Raw genomic sequence first — 23,577 nt, forward strand, 5'->3', positions numbered from 1 at the left:
GTGGGCATTCACTCTCTAAAAGTTCAGTGGATGAACTCAAGAAAAAAGCTGCAAATTTATCTCAAATTGACAAGGCAGATTTAGATTCTTCCGATTTCCAGTCAGAAATGGCAAGCTTTAAATATCAAGCTGCCGCAATGATGAACAACTTTGAAAAATCTAGCCCGATCGACATTTTGCAGCTCATTCATAAATATTCTTTGACCGATGCTTATCCCAACACAACAATTGCTATTCGCATCTTCCTCACCATACCAGTCACAGTTGCTACGTGTGAGAGAAGTTTCAGTAAACTTAAGCTCATAAAACACTATATGAGGTCAACAATTGGCCAAGAACGTTTGTCTAGTTTGGCTATAATTTCAATTGAAAATGAAGTGGCAAACAACATTGATTTTGATGATGTCATTAGTGAATTTGCCTCAAGAAAAGCCAGAAAAGTGGCATTGAACTAAAGTTTGTGCAACCTTAATGACAAATTTTACTTATAACTTGATGTGATAAATTTTGTGATCAATCCCAGTCGGCATATCTAGTATTGTAAATACTCGGAGTATTGATCACGTGTAACATACTGCCGTTGATACCAGAGAAATACGCATTTAGTTTTAAGTTTCGAATTCGAGTTCAATACCACTTATTTATCAAAAATACGTATTATATAATATTTGATCAAAATCGGATACGATATCGTACCCGATTTTGATCAAATATCAACATACAACGGAAAAACAAAAATCTTTACTTTAAAGCGCATGCTTAAACTGAAATAGTGAAAGCAAAATTTAAATTAAAAAGTTTTCTCTTGAGAAATTTAGTAAAAAGTTTGTCTGGAATGAAAAAGAATAGTCAGGAATACATGAAAAGTTGTATGAAGAGATATCGTTCTGCTAAAGCAGTATCGCATATCTCCAATATAGTTACAGTACTTTTTTGTACTAAAAAAGTTACTAAAACTTTCATAAAAATATCATAAAAATATCATAAAAATATCATAAAAAATCATAAAACTTTCATAAAAATATCATAAAAATATTTATCACTACTTTTAAATTTATTTAGTTTTATGAAGTCCTAAATTAATATAATTCAAATATATTATAAATCCTATAATTTCGTACCTTGCTTGATTTATTATGTTGATTGTTATTTTATTAACATTTCTGTTATGCTATTACCTTTTTTTTGTACTGTTTTAAAAAATTTTGAAAAATAAATTAATATTTCGAGCCAACACTGACATTTCATTGTTGCTAAACGTTAAATTTTGTTATAAGGATTGCAGTTCTTCTATCTGTTTTTTGCTCTTTATTCAATAAGTATTTGATTTAAATTAAATATAATTATAATTTGATATTTTATTACAAGATATATGTTTTTATATATGAATATATATATGAATCTTTTTAGATTTTTTCATGTTATTTTAAAATTTTTTGTTCGCGCAATTCAAGTTATATATGTTTATAGTTTGCATATATGTTTATATTATGTTCAAAGTTAAAAAGTTTTTGATAAATATATGTATGTGGTAATATGTGTTATGTAACTGTTTTATAAATGTGTCATTAAAATAGTATAAAATGTATCTATTGTGTATATAAATATTATATGAGGTGTTTATATATGTTATATAAAGTTAAATAAATGTATTGTGTTTTATAGTTATTATATATGTTTATATTATGTTGTTTCCATGTTTTCAAGGTGTGCGACTTGGTAAACGTGTTGAGCAAGATTTTGCGTAAAGTTGTTATTCATGTTCCTAATGTTGTTACATTTGGCTTACCTTTATGTTGGTGTCTATTGTTAAAAATTATAAGTGGTTTTATTATTGAAACTCACTGCTTTTAATCATTCACTAAAAGCCACTCAAGAAAAATCATTTTGCCATATATACATTTTGTTTATATCTCAATTTGAATTTTTAGAACCATGAAGTACCAACATGATTTGTTTTCTAAAAGCTAACATGAAATAACAATATTTAAAAACTACTACTCTCTTATCATGATATCTTATCTCTATCAGATATATTGATTTTCGATTCATATTTGATGTTTTTCTTTGTATTTACTTATCAGTTACATTTTTTCATTTCAGATTTATCATATGATGGATTTATGCGATATAAAAGAACAAATGTATGTAAATTTTTATGAATTTTTTCTAGGCTTTTCTAAATGTGTTTCTTATTCACATTTTATTTTACAAGCAAAGTCTGCAAGCAAATTTGAGCTGAAAATTTTTTTTAGCTTTTAAGGAGAATTGGCGTTCTTCTTTGTTTTATTTAATTTGTTTAAATATAAATAAAAATTCTAAAATATAAATGTTTGTTTGTTCTTGGTTTTTTACTTATTTGTTTTCAGATTCTTATAAACTAGGCAACTCAGCTAAGCAAGTTTTGTTCTATTTTTTAGTGCTATTGGAAAGAGCTGAAAGTTATTTTTTAGAGTGATTGAAAAGAACTGAAGTGTTTTTTAGTTACTTCACACGGTGTAAGTGATACTGGTTTGAGTAAGTTTACTATTTTGTTTTATTTTATATTGGATTTATTTTATATTTGATATATATTATATTAGATATATATTTTGTGTATTTAACATGGAAAACTGACTGTAATTTGTTGACACGAAAGTTTATAAACTTAAATCTGCCTATATTTCAGTATATTTATATATATAATATATATATATATATATATATATATATATATATATATATATAATTACTTTAGAGTAAAATATATTGACTGACATTGCTTCAATATTTTATACAAGTTTGTGCATTATTATTATTTTTGTTCATTAAGGTAAAAATAATTTTGTGCATTGTAGATTCTTTGTTAAATTAAAAATAATTGGTGTAAATAAATATTGTTCAATATTTTTGATAAACGACTTATGTATATAAACATATAAAAAGATATGGATTTCAATAAATCTTAAGTTTGAATAAAGTCTTTGATTAGAAAAGATCACAATTTGTAAGATTCTTTTATGTTCATTTATTCAAATGTAACAATAGTAAGATTACTAGTAATATGTTTTATGATAACAGTGAAATTGAAATAGATAGTATTAGGCTCAACAAAGTTATTAATGTAAAATGCTATAAGGCAACTTGAAAATAGCTGTCAAATGAAAAAAATAGATCTAGGCAGGATGAAATTAATCGTTGTTGAAATGTAAGAAATGTAACTCGGCATGCAGAAGGCTTACTTGACAGAATTCAGTGTCAAGCAGTGTTAATGTCTGTTAATTTGATTTTACTTTAGATGCTTCAGAACAAAGTAAAGTATGAGTTTAACTATTTATAGTAACAATTAACACTTTTAAATCTAAATAATTTTTTTTTTTTTTATAATAAAATCTTTTTAGTCCAAGTATTCAAGTTAATAAAATATCTTATTAAGTTGTAGTGTTATTTGCCAGTGTTACTATAGTAACAATGTATACATTGTGTTGTCTAGCCTTTTTATAATCTTTTTTAATTATTCTGTAGACAGAATATATGAACCTGTCATTTCGAAAAGGACATAAGTCCAAAACTTTTAGCAGTTAGTTTATAAGTTTGAATTAAAAATTTCTGTATGATTTATGTTTTTTTTATAAAAAACAAAAAATACATAAGTTATATACGTTCTTTATTTATCTACTTCTATGTTTAATTTCTTTAGCAAACTAGACATTATTTTAATAAAAATCATATTTTTGTTGATTTTGAAAAGTTTTAGTAAATGGACTTGTGTCCTTTTTGAAATGACAGGTTCATATATTTTCTGTTATTATTATCCTAATTCTACTAACAATAAAATGCAAATAGTACTTTTGTAATTAAAAATTGTAATTTTTTTTTTTCATGTCTTTTTTTAGGTATTTGCAGGCTTTACTTGACTTTCCTTTTCTGGTACCTGTGTTGTGACAGATTTTAAAAAGAACTCAACTGATGTTAATGCGGTCTTTATGTCGTTACCTATAAGCAATGACATTGCTGATACGGAGTCAAAGTTACAATATTTATAGATAAATTTGTATTTAATTTTTTAGATAATATATCAAGTTATTAATGTGTTTTTATTGGTATTAATTATTTAATAACTCATAACCCGTATTACGGGGTGCTTACTGCTAGTCATTATCATTATGTTATGAACTCATATTAGTTAATAAAATTGTATTGAATATTCTCTGGTTATCGTGTTTTATACGTGTTTTATACGTGTTTAAATGCAAGTTTGATACTCAGTTGGCGTCGTATAGTATACCTATCTTTATACGCATTATACATCTATTTTTAATGCGCGTTTGACACTATAAAATGGCTAACAAATATTCGTAAATAATGCGTATTCTGGAAAGTTTTAAATGCGCATGTAATACCAGGAAAATATCGTATTGAATATTCTTTGGTTATCGTGTTTTATACGTGTTTACAAGAGTTTCAAATGCGAGTTTGATACTCAGTAGGCGTCGTATTGTATACGTGCCTTTATACGCATCTAATGCGTATTTTTAATGCGTATTCGACACGATAAAATGGCTAACATACATACCATATCGATACGTATTTAAACGAGTTTCTAATGCGCATTTACAACTAAATTTGCCGACTGGGATAAATCATTTTTTTCGTTTAATTTTCTTCTCTTTTTTTTTAAGGAGGGGGAGGGGAAGAGGGGGCGCAATTTTCTTTTCTTGCCCGAAGCGCAAAATTGGCTCGGTACGGCCCTGCATAGTTAATATAACTACCCAGTCGGCAAATTTAGTTGTAAATGCGCATTAGAAACTCGTTTAAATACGTATCGATGTGGTATGTATGTTAGCCATTTTATCGTGTCGAACACGCATTAGAAATACGCATTAGATGCGTATAAAGACAGGTATACAATACGACGCCTACTGAGTATCAGACTCGCATTTGAAACTCTTGTAAACACGTATAAAACACGATAACCAGAGAATATTCAATACGATATTTTCCTGGTATTACATGCGCATTTAAAACTTTCCAGAATACGCATTATTTACGAATATATGTTAGCCATTTTATCGTGTCAAACGCGCATTAAAAATAGACATCAGATGCGTATAAAGATACCATACGACGCCTACTGAGTATCAAACTCGCATTTAAACACGTATAAAACACGATAACCAGAGAATATAATAAATCATTAATAACAATAAAAACACATTAATAACTTGATATATTATCTAAAATATTAAATACAAATTTATCTATAAATATTTTAACTTTGACTCCGTATCAGCAACGTCATTGCTTATAGGTAACGACATAAAGACCGCATTAACATCAGTTGAATTCTTTTTAAAATCTGTCACAACACAAGTACCAGAAAAGGAAAGTCAAGTAAAGCCTGCAAATACCTAAAATAAGACATGAAAAAAAAATTACAATTTTTAATTACAAAAGTACTATTTGCATTTTATTGTTAGTAGAATTAGGATAATAATAACAGAAAATATATGAACCTGTCATTTCGAAAAGGGCACAAGTCCATTTACTAAAACTTTTCAAAATCAACAAAAATATGATTATTATTAAAATAATGTCTAGGTTGCTAAAGAAATTAAACATAGAAGTAGATAAATAAAGAACGTATATAACTTATGTATTTTTTATTTTTTATAAAAAAAACATAAATCATTCAAACTTATAAACTAACTGCTAAAAGTTTTGGACTTATGTCCTTTTCGAAATGACAGGTTCATATATTCTGTCTACAGAATAATTAAAAATGATTATAAAAAGGCTAGACAACACAATGTATACATTGTTACTATAGTAACGCTGGCAAATAACACCACAACTTAATAAGATATTTTATTAACTTAAATACTTGGACTAAAAAGATTTTATTTATTACAATATTTGAACAATCAAGGGACAATTATAGTTAAACAATTTGAGCAACTATATCATAAAATAGTAAGCAACTCGTAAAATATTTCCTATAAATGCTCATTATCATTTGTGGTATTAAGAAATACGTAAGAGCTCAGTAATTACATAAGTTTTATTAAATCTCCTTCTCATCTAAGAGAGAGAGAGAGAGAGAAAAAGAAAGTGTTTCCAAAGCAGCATGTTAACAAATGTAAAAAAGCACGGAATAAATAGTAGTAACTGGTTTTATTATGTTACCAGTAAACAAAATTTTTTTTACCTTGATTAAAAGCTAATTTCCAGCATTTCTTAATTAAGCTCCAGCTTCTCTCTAACTGTTGACTAATGATTAATAGAGTAAATTTCACATCATACTAAACTTACAAAATTAAAACCATGTTTCAACAGTTAGCTAACTAATCAAAAGATGACAAAGAGAAGAGAAACCAAAAAAAAAAAAAAATGAAAAAAAAAAACATAATTATGATAGAAATTATAAAAAAAAATCAAATTATTTAGATTTAAAAGTGTTAATTGTTACTATAAATAGTTAAACTCATACTTTGCTTTGTTCTAAAGTGTCTAAAGTAAAATCAAATTAACAGACATTAACACTGCTTGACACTGAATTCTGTCAAGCAGTGTTAATGTCTGTTAATTTGATTAATTTCATCCTGCCTAGATCTATTTTTTTCATTTGACAACTATTTTCAAGTTGCCTATTAGCATTTTACATTAATAACTTTGTTGAGCCTTATACTATCTATTTCAATTTCGCTGTTATCATTAAACATATTACCAGTAATCTTACTATTTTTACAATTGAATAAATGAACGTAAAAGAATCTTACAAATTGTGATCTAATCAAAGACTTTATTTAAACTTAAGATTTATTAAAATCCATATCTTTTTATATGTTTATATACATAAGTTGTTTATCAAAAATATTAAACAATATTTATTTACATCAATTATTTTTAATTTAACAAAGAATCTACAATGCACAAAGTTGTTCTTACCTTAATGAACAAAAATAATAAATGCACAATCTTGTATAAAAATTTGAAGCAATGTCAGTCATATATATATATATATATATATATATATATATATATATATATATATATATATATATATATATATATATATATATATATATATATATATATATATATATACTGAAATATAGGCAGATTTAAGTTTATAAACTTTCGTGTCAACAAATTACAGTCAGTTTTCCATGTTAAATACACAAAATATATATTTAATATAATATATATCAAATATAAAATAAATCCAATATAAAATAAAACAAAATAGTAAACTTACTCAAATCAGTATCAGTTACACCGTGTGAAGTAACTAAAAAACACTTCAGTTCTTTTCAATCACTCTAAAAAATAACTTTCACCTCTTTCCAATAGCACTAAAAAATAAAACAAAACTTGCTTAGCTGAGTTGCCTAGTTTATAAGAATCTGAAAACAGATAAGTAAAAAACCAAGAACAAACAAACATTTATTTGTTAGAACTACTACATTTTAACAAATTAAATTAAACAAAGAATAACGCCAATTCTCCTTAAAAGCTAAAAAAAATTTTCAGCTCAAACTTGCTTGCAGACCTTGCTTGTAAAATAAAATGTGAATAAGAAACATTTAGAAAAGCCTAGAATAAATTCATAAAAATTTACATACATTTGTTCTTTTATATCGCATAAATCCATCATATGATAAATCTGAAATGAAAAAGTATAATGGATAAGTAAATACAAAGAAAAACATCAAATATGAATTAAAATTCAATATATCTGATATAACAATAGACACCAACATAAAGGTAAGCCAAATGTAACAACATTTGTAACATAAATAAAAACTTTACGCAAAATCTTGCTCAACACGTTTGCCAAGTCACACACTTTGAAAACATGGAAACAACATAATATAAACATATATAATAACTATAAAACACAATACATTTATTTAACTTTATATAACATATATAAACACCTCATATAATATTTATATATATGAGGTGTTTATATATGCGCGAACAAAAAATTTAAAAATAACATAAAAAAATCTAAAAAGATTCATATCTATATTCATATATAAAAACAAATATCTCGTAACAAAATATCAAATTATAATCATATTTAATTTAAATCAAATACTTATTGAATAAAGAGCAAAAAACAGATAGAAGAACTGCAATCTTTATAACAAAATTTAATGTTTAGCAACAATAAAAAATCAGTGTTGGCTCGAAATTTTAATTTATTTTTCTAAATTTTTTTAAACAGTACAAAATAAAAGGTAATAGCATAACAGAAATGTTAATAAAATAATAATCAACATAATAAAATAAGCAAGGTATGAAATGATAGGATTTATAATATATTGGAATTATATTAATTTAGGACTTCATAAAACTAAATAAATTTAAAAGTAGTAATAAATATTTTGATGATAAAGTTTTAGTAACTTTTTTAGTACAAAAAAGTACTGTAACTGTATTGGAGATATGCGATACTGCTTTAGCAGAACGATATCTCTTCATACAACTTTTCATATATTCCTGACTATTCCTTTTCATTCCAGACAAACTTTTTGCTAAATTTCTCAAGAGAAAACTTTTTAATTTAAATTTTGCTTTCACAATTTCAGTTTAAGCATGCGCTTTAAAGCAAAGATTTTCGTTTTTCCGTTATATGTTGATATTTGATCAAAATCGGGAACGATATCGTATCCCATTTTGATCAAATATTAAATAATACGTATTTTTGATTAATAAGTGGTATTGAACTCGAATTCGAAACTTAAAACTAAATGCGTATTTTTCTGGTATCAATGGCGGTATGTTATACGTGATCAATACTCCGAGTATTTACTATACTAGATATGCCAACTGGGTATGTATAAATGAATAATAGAGTTGGATTAAAATGGTTTTGTTTAATTAATTTCTTGACTTATAGAGGACTCCTATATTTTTAGAAACTTTAGTGCAAGTGTAGTCAATATGCGGTTTCCAAGTAACATTCTCATCAAGATAAATGCCAAGAAAACTAGTAAAAGCTTCCCTTTTTATTTCAAGTTCATCAATAAGAATTTTTGGCATGGTTGTTGGTAAAAAACGTTTTTTAGATATAGGGTGAAACAGAATGATTTTGTTTTATCAAGGTTTGAGGTTAATTTGTTACATTTAAACCACTCAGATAAGCATTTAAGTTCTTTATTCATATCAGAAAACAGCTCAATAATATTACTGTTTGATAAGAACAAATTCGTATCATCAGCAAACATAATACTCCGAAGATTAGCTGCTTTACTTAAATCATTAATATAAATTAAAAACATAAGAGGACCTAGAATAGAACCTTGTGGAACACCACAGGTTATTTCAATATAGTCACTTTTAAGGCCATCATTAAAGGTAACAAATGCTTTCTATTTGATAAGTAACTATGAAACCATTTTAGCATATTGTTATTAATTTCATAGTTTTTAAGCACTATTTTATGGTCAACGGTATCGAAAGCCTTCGAAAGATCAATAAAGACTCCTAGGGTATATTGTTTTTTTTCGAAAGATTCTGTGATTTCCCTAACAAATTGAATAATTGCGTGCTCAGTTGAAATATTTTTTTTAAAGCCAAATTGTTTGGTATATAGTATATTATTTTGGTAAAAATATTTAAATATTCTATTATATATTATTCTTTCTAATAATTTTGAAAAAGTTGATAGAACCGAAATTGGGCGATAGTTGTTAATATTTGTTTTATCGCCTTGTTTGTAAATTGGTATAACTTTCGCAATTTTCAATTGATCCGGGAAAACTCCTTGTTTTATAGATGCATTAAATACTTTATAAAGAATATCTTTCAGACTTTTATAACAATCTACAACTATGTTACCACTTACTTCATCAGCACTAATACTTTTATTTCTTTTTAGAGATTTAAAGGCTCTATCAAGCTCGTCCTGGGATAATTCAGAAGAGTACTTATGTTATAATAAGAGTACTTATGTTATAATAAGATTTATTTATAGGACACAAGTAGTCTTCAAACGAACTCTCGGTCATAAGAATTTTTTTAGAGAGATTGGTTCCAATTTCAGTAAAAAATTTGTTAAAAATGTTTGCAATTTTGCTCGGTTCACATATATTTACGTCTTCAAATTTTATAGTTTGTGGTAAAGAACTTAAGTGATTTTTTGATTTTCTTGTTATTTCTTTTGCCAGGTGCGCGTTGAGTTGTTTTTAAATTTATTGATCAGAATATAGAATAATATTTTTTTTTAGATTTTTAAGAATATTTTCAAATAAATTTTTATAATTTTTATATATTTTTTCATTTGCAGAAGATTTAGTCTTTAAATATTTTATATACAACTTTTGCTTTATTTTTGAAAGCCTTTTGTAATCCAAGGGCTGTTAAAGGTTTTATGACTTATTAATTTTTCACATACTGGAAAGTTCGCGTCATATACTAAGGAGAATGTTTCGAAGAATTTATTATAAATAGTACTTGCATCTTCATTAAAGTTGATATGCCCCCAATGAAGTAATGATAGTTGATGTTTAAAATCATTTATTTTTTTGTCGTTGTAAATACATTTTTTTACAGTTCTATTTTTGTTTAATTTTATTAGATAATATTGTGTTAAACGTTAGGAAAATAGGGAAGTGGTCCGATAAATCAGTTTTTATGATACCTTTTTGAATGGAGTTATTAAAGATGTCTGTAGTAAAAATATTGTCAATGAGGGTAGCAGAATTCTTAGTTACTCTAGTTGGATGATTGATTAGGGGAACTGCGCCTGCTAAAAAAATTTCATCATAGAAACTTCTCACTTTTTGTCGTCGTTATAAATAAATAAAAGTCCATATTAAAATCCCCAATTATAAAGTTTTTTTTTCTTTCGTTGTTACCAGCGTGAACTACATTACGTTGCAAATAAGAGCTAAAATTTTCGCACGCGCCGTCAGGTGGCCTATAGCAGCTGCTTATAAGTATGTTTTTTCCTTTGTTTATAATTAGTTCAATTGTTGCGATCTCTTAATCTTCGTCAGAAACGCTCAAATCGCTTTTAACTTTATACGAAATGTTTTCTTTAACGTATATCAGAACTCCTCCACCGCGTTTATTTGTTTGTCTTTCTAATGAGACTAATTCAAAATTTTTAAGATGAAAATTAGAACTATTTTCAAGTTCGTAAGTAGAGCACCAAGTTTCCGTAACACATATTATATTAAAAATGTTTTCAGTTTCTTCTAGAAAATGCCGAAAGTTTTCATTATTTTTGCTTAAACTCCTTATATTAATGTGGAGGATTCTAATTTTTTCACTGTTTATATCATTTATTTTTTTAAAAAAAAATTCTTTAATGGTGCTGTGTAAACAGTTTAATTCTTTAATAATAATGTGTAAACAGTTTTTATATAACATTGATATTAAATTTCAAATAATTTGTATAAGTGAGACATGGTGTCACGATAAAAACACTGAAAACAATTCTAATTTTCATTTACCTAACTATAAAGTGATTCATCAAATAAGAGCATCGAATAAGGAAGGCGCGGGTTTGTGTATATACTATTGCGGCAGAAAGTAAGTATACACCCTACCCAAATCGTAAAAATAATAGTTTAATGTGGTATTTCTTATTTTTAGAAACATAATAGAAGCAATTATTGCATTCTGTGAATTTACTTAATCAATATTCTTTGCACTTCCTGTTTACAATAGCAAGTGTGACTCATGTTGTGTACTAAAAATTAAACTTTAAAGAGTTAACTTTGTATTATTTAATTGTGCAAATTTTGAAGACAAGGTTAGTAATTGTTTTACAATGTTATAGTATTGTTATTATAATTAAGTTTTTAATAACAATTAACAAATAACTTTTTTTTATTGTCCTAAAAACTTTCAAAATGGTTCTGACCAGTTTTGACTTTAGGCCAAGTCATTAATAAATTATTATTATCCATTGTTGAGATGCATGTTGGGTTTTAGAGAATTTTTAGTTACAATTTGTTAGTTTAAGCTAATACTAATTAATTAATGTCTTTGGTTTTTCATTATTCATATTTGGCCATTTGTCTGATATATTTTGTGTAATTATTCATTTTTATATTTGAAGGTATGCCCAAATATCGTCGACTGACAACAGAAGAAAGACTTCGCGCAGTGTTCTTGGCAGAAACAGGTGCAAGTTTAAGAAAAATAGCCAGAGAACTTAAAGCAACACCAATGGGTATTAAGAAAATAATATATAAACATATCGAAACTGGTTCAACAGCTGATAAGAGGCGATCTGGAAGACCAAAGAAAACAACTCCACACATTGACAGAGTGTTAGTTCGAATGTCCTTGCAGGATCGTAGACTCACTGCCCCTCAACTCGGTCGAAAACTTTCTGAAGAACATGGGGTTACTCTGGCAACTCGAACTGTACGTCAGCGCCTTCTGAAAGCAGGTCTTCGTGGATGTGTGGCTGCAAAGAAGCCACTGCTTTCAGCTACAAACTTTCGTCGACGATTGGCATTTGCCAAAGCACACAAAGACTTGACAGTAGATGATTGGAAACATGTCCTGTTCAGTGATGAAAGTTCTTTCGAGTTGTTCCTTAGTTCCAAACGAGTAATTGTGCGAAGAAGAGTTGGTGAAAAATTCAGTAAAAACTGTATTGCGCCAACTGTCAAGCATGGAGGAAAGAGTTTAATGATTTGGGGGTGTATGTCTGGCTATGGGCTTGGGCACCTTTATCGATGTACTGGAAGTATGAACCAACACCAGTACATTGATGTACTACAAAACACAATGTTTCCTTCTGCTAGTGCACTGTTTGGGCAACTTAACTCGTTCTTCTTTCAGCATGACAATGCACCATGCCACAAGGCCAAGACTGTCACAGATTTTCTTCGGCGTAATCAGGTGGCAGTACTTGATTGGCCTGCTCAGAGCCCGGACATGAATCCGATTGAAAATTTGTGGAGCGTTATGGCAAAGAACATTGAAGGAAAGAGGCCATCTAACTTGGATAGTCTTTGGTTAATTTTGCAAGGTGCATGGAACAATATTGATGATGTTACAATTACTCGCCTGTTTGAGTCAATGCCAAACCGTATGAAACATGTTATTAAAGCGCGAGGTTACCATGTTAAATATTGATCAAACTGCATGTTCTTGATACAGAGTGTTGTTTTTGATGATTCTGATAAATAAAAATTGTGTTTGCAACAATTTACAGTGTTTTTAATTGCTTAAAATAATAAATGTATGCAAAACTTAATGGTGTATACTTACTTTATGCCGCTATAGTACATAAAAAATTCAATATTATTCAAAGTTAAAACAGATTTAAGTTTAACCACAAATGATTACGAATCATTATGCATTGAAATCATTAATTAAACCTCAAAAAACATTGTCGTCCATGCTTTATACCGACTGCCCTCAGGAAACATCAAGGTATTTGAAAATCACATAAAAAATATAATTAAAAACAAATCATCTATAAATAAAGCGGTTTATATTGTTGGTGATATCAATCTCAATATATTAGATAACGAAAAAAAAAAAACAAAAATTTTTCAAAATAATTATATATTTCACTAATCAATAAACACGAATAACTAGGGAAAGTGCAACTTCTTTAGATCAAATTATTACAAATGAATTTATAAATACTAAAATAAGGACGGGAATATTTAATTCTGAGATTTCTGATCACTTTCCGATTTTTATTTTATCCCAAAAAAGCAGAAATGATGATCAAAATGAAAGAAAAAAAGTAATTAAAACACGTTTAGTGTTTTAATTACTTTTAACGAAGCTTCCATTACTCATTTTCATAATCTTCTATCCTGTGTTAACTGGGATACCCTTCAACTTAATCTAAACACTAATAAAGCGTATAATATATTTCTCACTGAATTCTTAATTTTTATAACAAGGCATTTCCAGTAGTTACTAAAGTAATCAAAACTAAATCACTTCTAAACCCCTGGATAACGAGGGGTATTCTTAAATCTTCTAAAAAAAAACAACGTTTATATAATAAGTTTCTTAAAAAAAGAACTCTTAAAAATGAAAACAGTTATAAAAATTATAAACGGCTGTTTGAATCAATTTTAAAGCGCTTAAAAAATATTACTATTCTGATCAATTATTAAAACACAAAAATGATTCCAAAAAAAGTGGAATATTATTAATGAGGTAATCGGAAAAAAAAAATTATACAGAAATTTACTTCCTGAAAATCTTAAAATAAATAATAATTGTATTATAAATAAATCCTTAGTAGCTGAAGCTCTAAATCTAAATTAAATTTTGTAAATATAGGGCCTACTTTATCGTCAAATATAGAAACTACTCAAGTAAGTTTCGATTCATACTTAACCTCAACCAACACTAGATCTATGTCTAATTATAAACTTACAGAAAAAGAATTATTAGACACAGTCTCTTTATTAAAGCCTAATAAAAGTTTAGGATTTGATGATATAAGTAGTAATGTCATTATCAAATCAATTAAACATATCACAATTCCACTATTGCACATTTTTAATTTATCTTTACAGCAAGGTGTTTTCCTGATAACCTAAAAATTGCAAAAGTCATTCCAATATTAAAATTAGGTGATCCTTCTGATGTTGCCAATTATAGACCAATCTCCATACTTTCTTGTTTTTCTAAAATATTAGACCGGGTTATGTATAATAGACTATATTCTTTTTTAAATGTTAATAATATTCTTTATAATAAATAGTTTGGGTTTAAATCTGGTCATTCCACAGAGCATGCAATCACTCATCTTGTTCATGATATATATAAAGCATTTAATGAAGACAAGTATACCCTAGGGATGTTCATTGATTTAAGTAAAGCTTTTGAAACAGTCAATCATCAAATCCTTTTATCAAAACTCAAAAGTTATGGTATTATAAATAGTAGTTTGTCCTGGTTTGAGAGTTATTTGACTAATAGGAAGCAGTGCATATTATATGACGGAGGAAAAACTGATTATCAAACAATTACCTGTGGTGTCCCTCAAGGATCAATTTTAGGACCACTTTTATTTCTTGTTTATATAAACGATTTAAATAAATTCTCTAACATCTTCAGCTCCATTTTGTTTGCTGATGATACCAACTTGTTCCATGCTTTATATAATATATATATATATATATATATATTTATATATATATATATATATATATATATATATATATATATATATATATATATATATATATATATATATATATATATATATGTTTGTGTGCCACAAAATTTGAAATCAATTTTTGAAAGCTTTTTTCTCAACCAATTTTGCTCAAATTTTGCACACTTAATCATTTTCGATGACAATACAAGGAAATAGAAAAAATTGACCAAAAAAAGTTAATTAAGTTAACAAAAATTTAAATTGTATTTCCCCATACATTTTATTTATTTGATATGAATTGCGTATTACGTCACAAAAATCATTGATTTGCAAATTATTTGCAGTTTCGAAGACATTAAAGCGCAGCGATTCAAAACCTATTGTTTTAAGTCATTAAGTTAATAAGTCTTAAGTTATTAAGTTAAAAAAGAAAAATTTAGTAAAAACAGTAATTTTTAAATTAAAAAAAAAAAATAGTAATTTTTCCTTCTACAAAAGATAACAAAAAAAGAATTTCTTGGCCCAATAGAATTCTGCTTGCATAAAGCATGGATTTGAAAAAAGAAGTTTTATTCCAGTAAAGATATAAGTTTATTATTTCAAACTGTAAATAAGAAACTTGAAAAATTAACCCAATGGTTTAAGTCAAACAAACTGTCTTTAAACATCAATAAAACTAAATACACTTTGTTCAATCGTCTTCAGAAAAAAGCATATATTCCCCTAAAACTACCGGATCTGTTTATTGATAATAAACTAATAAAAAGAGAACAATCAATAAAGTTTTTCAGGCGTGTTATTAGATGAAAATGTAACCTGGAAAGACCACATAGGACTAATTGAAAATAAAATATCAAAAAATTTGGGTATATTGTACAAAGCCAAGCAGTTTTTAAATCTATCTTGTTTGAAAAACCTATACTTTTTTTTAATTCACTGCTACTTAAATTACGCAAACATTGCTTGATGCAGCACTAACTCAACGAAAGTAAAAAAATTGCTGAGTAAACAAAAACATGCTATAAGGATAATCTCAAACGTAGATCGTTTCACTCACACTCGAACAATATTTAATGAACTCAATATTCTAAATATATATAAATTAAACCTCTATCATGTTCTTATCTTCATGTTCAAACTTGATAAAAAAATATCCTCAATTTAATTCAATTTTTAAAAAAATAACACACATATACCCGACCAGATTTTCAAAAAACAATTATATTCAATCCAAAATATATTATTCAGTTACTAAATTCTCAATTGCAAACCAAGGCCCTAAACTGTGGAATACTATATTAAATAAAAAACTGAAAACAAATTATTCTCTAAACCAATTCAAAACAAAACTTAAGCAATTGCTGATGGCAATTGAAAATGAATCAAATTTCTTCTAAAACTTTTAATTTTTCACTATATTTTACTATATTTATATATATTTTTTACTATATTATTTACGAAAAATACTAACAATTAATTAACTTGTAATTAAATGTTATTACGGTTTTTCAAACTTTAGATTGTAATTTGTAATTATTGTAATTTTTTTATCTTTTGTTGTGTTTATTAATCTTATAGTTCCACGTATAACTGATTGTTAACTCTTATTAAAACAACATCAACATAAAGAATTGAGATTAACTCAAATATAATTATTTGTAAATTGAACCAGCTAAAATTATATTTTTTTAGTTTATAATTTCTTACTTTACTAACCAATTCTTAAGTTTAACTCTTTAAATTACTAAATATTTTGAAAGTTTAAAAGCTAAATATTGTAAAACATTTTATATTTTATGTATTTTTTGCATTTTCTTGGAAAATGTTATTTTATAATGATGCATTTTTTGGGGTTTAATGATAAGACTAATTTTGTCCTCTTCTAACCCCTGTCATGTAAAGTTTTCTTTTATTAATTACGATTGTAAAATTTTTTTACTAACTGGCAAATTTATAACATTATTATTGTGCTGGGGTAATGATATAAGCTGTCCGTGTACATATCACTAAAAAAATGTACATCTAGGTCTGCGCTTTCACCTGATATAATGTATTTTTCGTAAAAATTATTGGTTAGCGATTGAAAGTCATTCATTTTTATAATTATTTTTTCATGTGCACAGATTTAAAGAATTTCATTTTGTTATTGTTATTATTAATCGCGTGTTATCAGATTGTTATAGACTACTTTTGCATACTTACCTGAGGATCTTAATTCTTTGGCTTTTGCAAAAAGTATTTTTCTTTTTTCAATCGTTCTTTCGCTGTAGTCGTTGTTGAGATATATTCGTTCATTCCAAAACTTTAGTCGTTTATAATGATCTAATATTTTATACATTAGATCATTATAAACGACTATGCAATAATATTTTATATATTAGATGTAATATTGCAACGACTATGCAACGACTATGCGACGCTGCATAGTCGTTGCATAGTCATAGCAGTGCTGCAGTAACTATACGTCGCTGGTACTGGTAATTTACGCCTTAAATACGTCTTAAATATGTATTATAAACGTAATATAATTTATAATAAAAATTAATTTTGTTTGGGTTACTTTTCGCACCAACGACCCGATACCCCTCTATCCAGAGACATTATTCAAAACCACAATTAACGGAAGCCGACTACGAGCAAGCACATAAATAAACAGATCCGAAAATACAAATTTTTGTATATTTTTAGTCTGTGTTAATTTTTATTTCGTTAAAGTTGTTTTCTGTTTTTATGTGATTTTGAACAATGTCTGGTAATAAAAATAGAGTAAATGTTGATAAACTTATGTACAAGAGTATAAAGGATTTGAATAAAGTTGCAGAAGATATAAAAGTTGTTATCAATAGTAATACACAATGTACACAGTATGGTTTTTTTTCCCATAATCATATTTTTTTTAATGAAAGTTAAATAGAAAATTTTAGTCATTCGCTACTAATTATATTAGCTCATGGTTTATACTATTAAATTTTTCATAGCTAAAAAACTAGCAAATAGCTTATTAAACTCTATAAAGTTTCCGAAGTAATGAATCTTTATAAATTTATGAAATTTTATTTTCTCAAGTTATGTTATGAACCGTATCAATTATCTAATTTGTATTAAGATACGACTATAAAGATAGGTGACTAAGTTTTTAATATTTAAGTTTTATTTTCTATATGTCTTGAATTATGTGTAAAATATTACAAAAAAGCAGGTTAAACAAAAATTGTTTTTTTTTTTAATAATTTAAATTTTATTTTCGTAATAAGATTTGATGTCAAGCATTGTTTTAATCTTTTTAATAACATTTTTATAAAAATTTAATGGTTCTTTTTTATTATTATCCATTTTTTCAGCAAAAAATTTTTTAATAATCTTTACGAAATTAAGTAGGTATGTGACATGAATTTTTTAAATTTACTAAATATTATATTTTTATATATCGTTAAAAAGAGCATTAATACAGTATTTTAACGGTAAAAAAATTATCAAAATCAAAAATTCAAAAAAAAGTTGTGAGGTATTTAGTGACATTTTTTGAATATATGAAATTTTTAAAGAAACTGGTTTATATGGTAGATCATCTTGCTCTTGTTTTATTAGAGTTTAACAGTGCAAACTATCAAGATATCTTTTTGAAAATTCTTATGACATTGATATTAATACATCTTTGCATAATAAAATGAACAATGAAAACTTTTTAAAAGCCAAGTGTAGTTATGATAAAATGACCAGTGAAATTTGCCATTTTTCAGGTTGACAAAGTTTTTAGTATGACATAAAATGATCTAAACAAACTTGATAAATTTAGAACTATATATATATAAAAATTATATATATATATATATATAAATTATATATATATATATATATATATATATATATATATATATATATATATATATATCAGGCTTTCTGAGGAGATGCGTGTGATTGCACCTCTTATTTGACCCAGCGCATAATTTTTTTTATTTTAAAAAGGCGCTGAAAATTTAAACTAAACTAAAGAGAAAATTAAAATACAAATTAAAAAATTAGATTAAAGTGAGATTAAAAAAAAAAATTAGGCTTATGAAATAAACTTTAAAAAACAAATCTTTTTTTAATTCTTTTTTTTTTCAACCTATCATTAAGATTTTTTTTTTATAAAAAAAGTCTTTTGTAAAAAGTCTTTCATAAAAAAGATTTTAACGCCTTATACAGAAAGACATTAAAGCCAATTTTTTTGTGTTAATGTTTTTTTCTTTGAAGTCTCCGATTCCTATTGTTGCAAAAAATGGAATGACTTCACAGTGCAACGTTTAAACTTTTAAAGTGATTTTAAATTGAAATGTTTCAAGTTTTGAATAAAGTTGTTGTTGTTTATAAATTTTTTTTTATGACTTTAATCAACGTGTTGATCAAATGTTCTTTATAAAATTATTCATAGAAATAGTTATAAACAATTTAAATTAGTAAAAAAATTTAATATTCAATATAAAATAGTGTAAATATTTATGATTTACTAATTGTAGATAAAAAAATAAATAATAATAGTAAAAAAAAAAATTGTTGCATTTATTAAAGAAAATGTTTTAGCGAAAAAAGGTTTTAGTTTTTTCGATAAAGGACTAAAGGTTTTTCGCATTAAAAAAATGAAATAAATCAAATTATAGAAATATTTATAAAATTAAATCTGTATTAAAAAAACATTAACAAAAAAATAAAAATATAGCCACATATATTATATTTATTTATTATTAAAATATATTAAAATAATTATAAGAATATATATTCCTTATTTTTAATGAGTCTATTGTAAACAGTAGTAAATTGCAACAATATAACTTTATTTAAAAGCGTTTCGCATAATATCAAAACATTTATAAAGATCAAAATTATTTATTCTATATATATCTATATATCTATATATATATATCTATATATATATATATATATATATATATATATATATATATATATATATATATATATATATATATATATATCTATATATATATATATATATCTATATCTATATATAGATCTATATATATATATATATATATCTATATATCTATATATATATATATATATATATATATATATATATATATATATATATATATATATATATATATATATATATATATATATATATATGTATATATATATACACACACACACACAGGGTGCGGAAAAAGTTGCTGTACAAAAGTATAATTTAAAAAAATTATCTGTATGGTGTTTCCTTTCAATATATAGTGTGTTTTTAGTATTCTTTTGTATTCCTTCGTATTCTTTTAGTATTTTTCAGTATTATTTTGTTTTAAATTAAAGTGTAATTTGTTTCTCGTCTTGTACAGGAATTTTTGCTGTTTTTGCTGTTTATATTTTTGTACAGGAACTTTTTCAGCACCTGGTATATGTTTTTATTTAAGTTGTTTATCCAAGCGTAATTATAAGCATAATTATAATTTATTAGCATCATTTCATTTAGATTTTCAGGGCTTTTCTAAAACGCACCTTTTTTAATATATGCAAAAAAATGATGGCAATTTATCAACAAAAAAAGTTATATGCATGGTCAAATAAGACGTGCGATTGCACGCATCTTTTCATAAGGCCTAATATATATATATACTAGCATGAGTTACCCGGCGTTGCCCGGGCCAATATTTAAACTGGCTTACCTGATATCTGTACACAAAAATGGGCCCAAAAATCGGCCCAAAAAATCGGCCCCCCTGACCCCGGGGTCAGGGGGGCTCATTTTTGGGCCCCCTGACCCTGGGGGTCGGGGTACGGGGTCAAAACCCAGCTAAGAACCTTCTCCTCCTCGAGGACTACCCCCATGCCAAATTTCATCGAGATCGGTCCGGCGGTTAGGATTTCTATAGAGAACAAACAAACACACACACAAACACACATTGCCCTTTATATATATAGCTGGAGTTACCCGGCGTTGCCCGGGCCAATATTTAAACTGGCTTACCTGATATCTGTACACAAAAATGGGCCCAAAAATGGGCCCAAAAAATCGGCCCCCCTGACCCCGGGGTCAGGGGGGCTCATTTTTTAGCCCCCATGACCCCGGGGGTCGGGGTACAGGGTCAAAACCCAGCTAAGAACCTTCTCCTCCTCGAGGACTACCCCCATGCCAAATTTCATCGAGATCGGTCCGGCGGTTAGGATTTCTATAGAGAACAAACAAACACACACACAAACACACATTGCCCTTTATATATATAGCTGGAGTTACCCGGCGTTGCCCGGGCCAATATTTAAACTGGCTTACCTGATATCTGTACACAAAAATCGGCCCAAAAAATCGGCCCCCCTGATCCCGGGGTCAGGGGGGCTCAATTTTTAGCCCCCTTGACCCCGGGGGTCGGGGTACAGGGTCAAAACCCAGCTAAGAACCTTCTCCCCCTCGAGGACTACCCCCATGCCAAATTTCATCGAGATCGGTCCGGCGGTTTGGATTTCTATAGAGAACAAACACACACACACACATTGCCCTTTATATATATAGAAGATATATATATATATATATATATTTATATCTATATATATATTATATATATATATATATATATATGTATATATATATACATATGTATATACATATATATATACATATACATATATACATATACATATACATATACATACACACATATATATATATATATATAAATATATATATATATATATATATATATATGTATATATATATATATATATATATATATCAGGCTGTGGAGTCGGAGTGAAATAAATTATATATTATTCATAGCCTAAACAATTTTGATGGCTACACAATCATTGCCAAATAATTCACTCTTTTATGTCTCTAGACACTTCAATGCTGAGCGGCATCAGTAGCAATTGTATCAAGAGGTGCAAATGACAATTCAATTCATTCAGAGTTTTATCCCAAGTTTTACTAACTTTATTTATGGTCAGATGGTTAGCTGCAACTCTTTTTGACATTGTTTGCAGAAATATTTTTAATAATCAATTGATGACACTCATTATAATTATGTAAATGAAAATCTGAATAAACGAAGGCTTGATGATCTACTGCCCTGCAAATATTATTTTTGTAATCATCAGCTGATCAGCTGTTCCTCCTGGGCTTTTATCCAGAGCAATAACAAGGCATTTATCTTTGGACATAAGGTGAACACTGTAAGATGAACAATCTAATTTCACTCAATTTAATATGTAAACTAAATAAAAATTTACTTTTCTTACCTATAGTTATTTAGAGCTGGGTTAATAAAAAAAGAAAAGAAATAAAATCAAAAATAATGACTAAAATCTAAATCTGAATTTAAAAATTAATTTTATTATTTTTAATTATACCAAAAGCAGTTTGAGTAAGCAGTTCAAGTAACAGTGAAACAATACATATTCTAAAAATACATATTTTAAAAATATTCAAGAAATGAAATAAAAATATTTAATCGTAGTTCCATTTGCTCTTCTAAACAATTAATGGAAAAAAAGTAATGTTAGTAAATTAATACATACACTTTCACACAAATGATATTTTGTTGTTAAAATAAAAAAGAAAATAAATCAATTTCATATAATTATTTAAGATAAATAAGGGATAATTGATAAGAAGTATCTTAATTAATTTATTTTTGTTTGTTTTTTAGTCAATTCTCATAAAGTTTTTATAATTAAAATATATTATTATTATTATTATTATTATTATTATTATGGAAATGAGATATACAAATATCTAATCAAAATAATTATTGTCATATACCAGCATGCATATTATTAATGAATGCATTTTTAATGCATGCATGATGTTGATATTATTACTATCATGCATGCATTTATATACAATCTTAACAACAGCGTAGAATCAAAATTACAATAATAATAGTATAATTTCAATAGTAAAGAAATTAGTTATTGTCAATACTATTTAATAGTTGACAGTATAGACTATAGTATTATGAATAGTATTAAGTTAATAATTAATATTATTAGCATTAAGTTAATAGTATTAACATTTGAAACAATAGCATTTGCATGACAATAAATTATCAGTTGTTGGTACCAGTTAAACCATCAAAAAACTTTCAAAAACATTCAAAACAAATATATGTTCCTTTGCATTTGGGTTTAAAATTCCTGAAATTTTAAGAATAATTGCCATTATTAATAGCATTAATTCAATAAATTTATTTCCTGAACTTTTTTCTATTTCTATGTTTATTGTAACAATGGTTGTTTATTTATAAAATAATATTTGCTTTTTATCTAAAAGAATGTTTAAACTATAATATAGTGTTTATATATTATATACATAAAATTATATACATAAAATATGATTGAATAATAAAAATAAAATAATAAAATTACTAAAATAACAACAACAATAATAATAATGACAGTATTATTATTATTGTTATATACATAGTATGTATAATCTGACTTTCACCTTTTTAAATTATCTGCTACATAATTTTTGAAATTTGGCAGGTGCATAAAAAATAGAT

At 26.3% G+C, this 23,577-nt stretch overlaps 1 protein-coding gene and 2 long non-coding RNA genes across 4 annotated transcripts in view; 2 read left to right on the plus strand and 1 right to left on the minus strand.

Annotated features, from left to right (window-relative positions):
- Positions 1 to 739: 739 nt before the first annotated feature.
- Positions 740 to 4,069, plus strand: LOC136088884 (uncharacterized). The gene is made up of 3 exons (XR_010642588.1): positions 740 to 2,144; positions 2,421 to 2,517; positions 3,876 to 4,069. It is a non-coding gene; the product is annotated as an uncharacterized LOC136088884 (long non-coding RNA).
- Positions 4,070 to 5,196: 1,127 nt separating this feature from the next.
- On the minus strand, positions 5,197 to 8,595 carry LOC136087863 (uncharacterized). The gene is made up of 3 exons (XR_010642131.1): positions 7,605 to 8,595; positions 7,238 to 7,334; positions 5,197 to 5,390 (listed from the first exon to the last, which is right to left on the minus strand). It is a non-coding gene; the product is annotated as an uncharacterized LOC136087863 (long non-coding RNA).
- A 9,092-nt stretch (positions 8,596 to 17,687) lies between these two features.
- Positions 17,688 to 23,577, plus strand: part of LOC100201504 (ubiquitin carboxyl-terminal hydrolase 8) — a 75,995-nt gene continuing 70,105 nt past the window's right edge. Inside the window, exons 1-2 of one of the 2 annotated variants that reach the window (XM_065813926.1) lie at positions 17,703 to 17,952; positions 21,913 to 22,246. Coding sequence is in view for 1 of the 2 variants with exons in the window: in XM_065813925.1 (XP_065669997.1) it covers positions 17,834 to 17,952 (119 nt within the window). In the remaining variant the exon portion in view is untranslated. Of the gene's footprint in view, positions 17,953 to 21,912; positions 22,247 to 23,577 lie in introns of both variants that reach the window. The other variant, XM_065813925.1, reaches the window with a different exon arrangement.

This window comes from Hydra vulgaris, chromosome 12 (genome assembly GCF_038396675.1).
Source record: "Hydra vulgaris chromosome 12, alternate assembly HydraT2T_AEP".
NCBI classification, from domain to species: Eukaryota; Metazoa; Cnidaria; class Hydrozoa; order Anthoathecata; family Hydridae; genus Hydra; species Hydra vulgaris.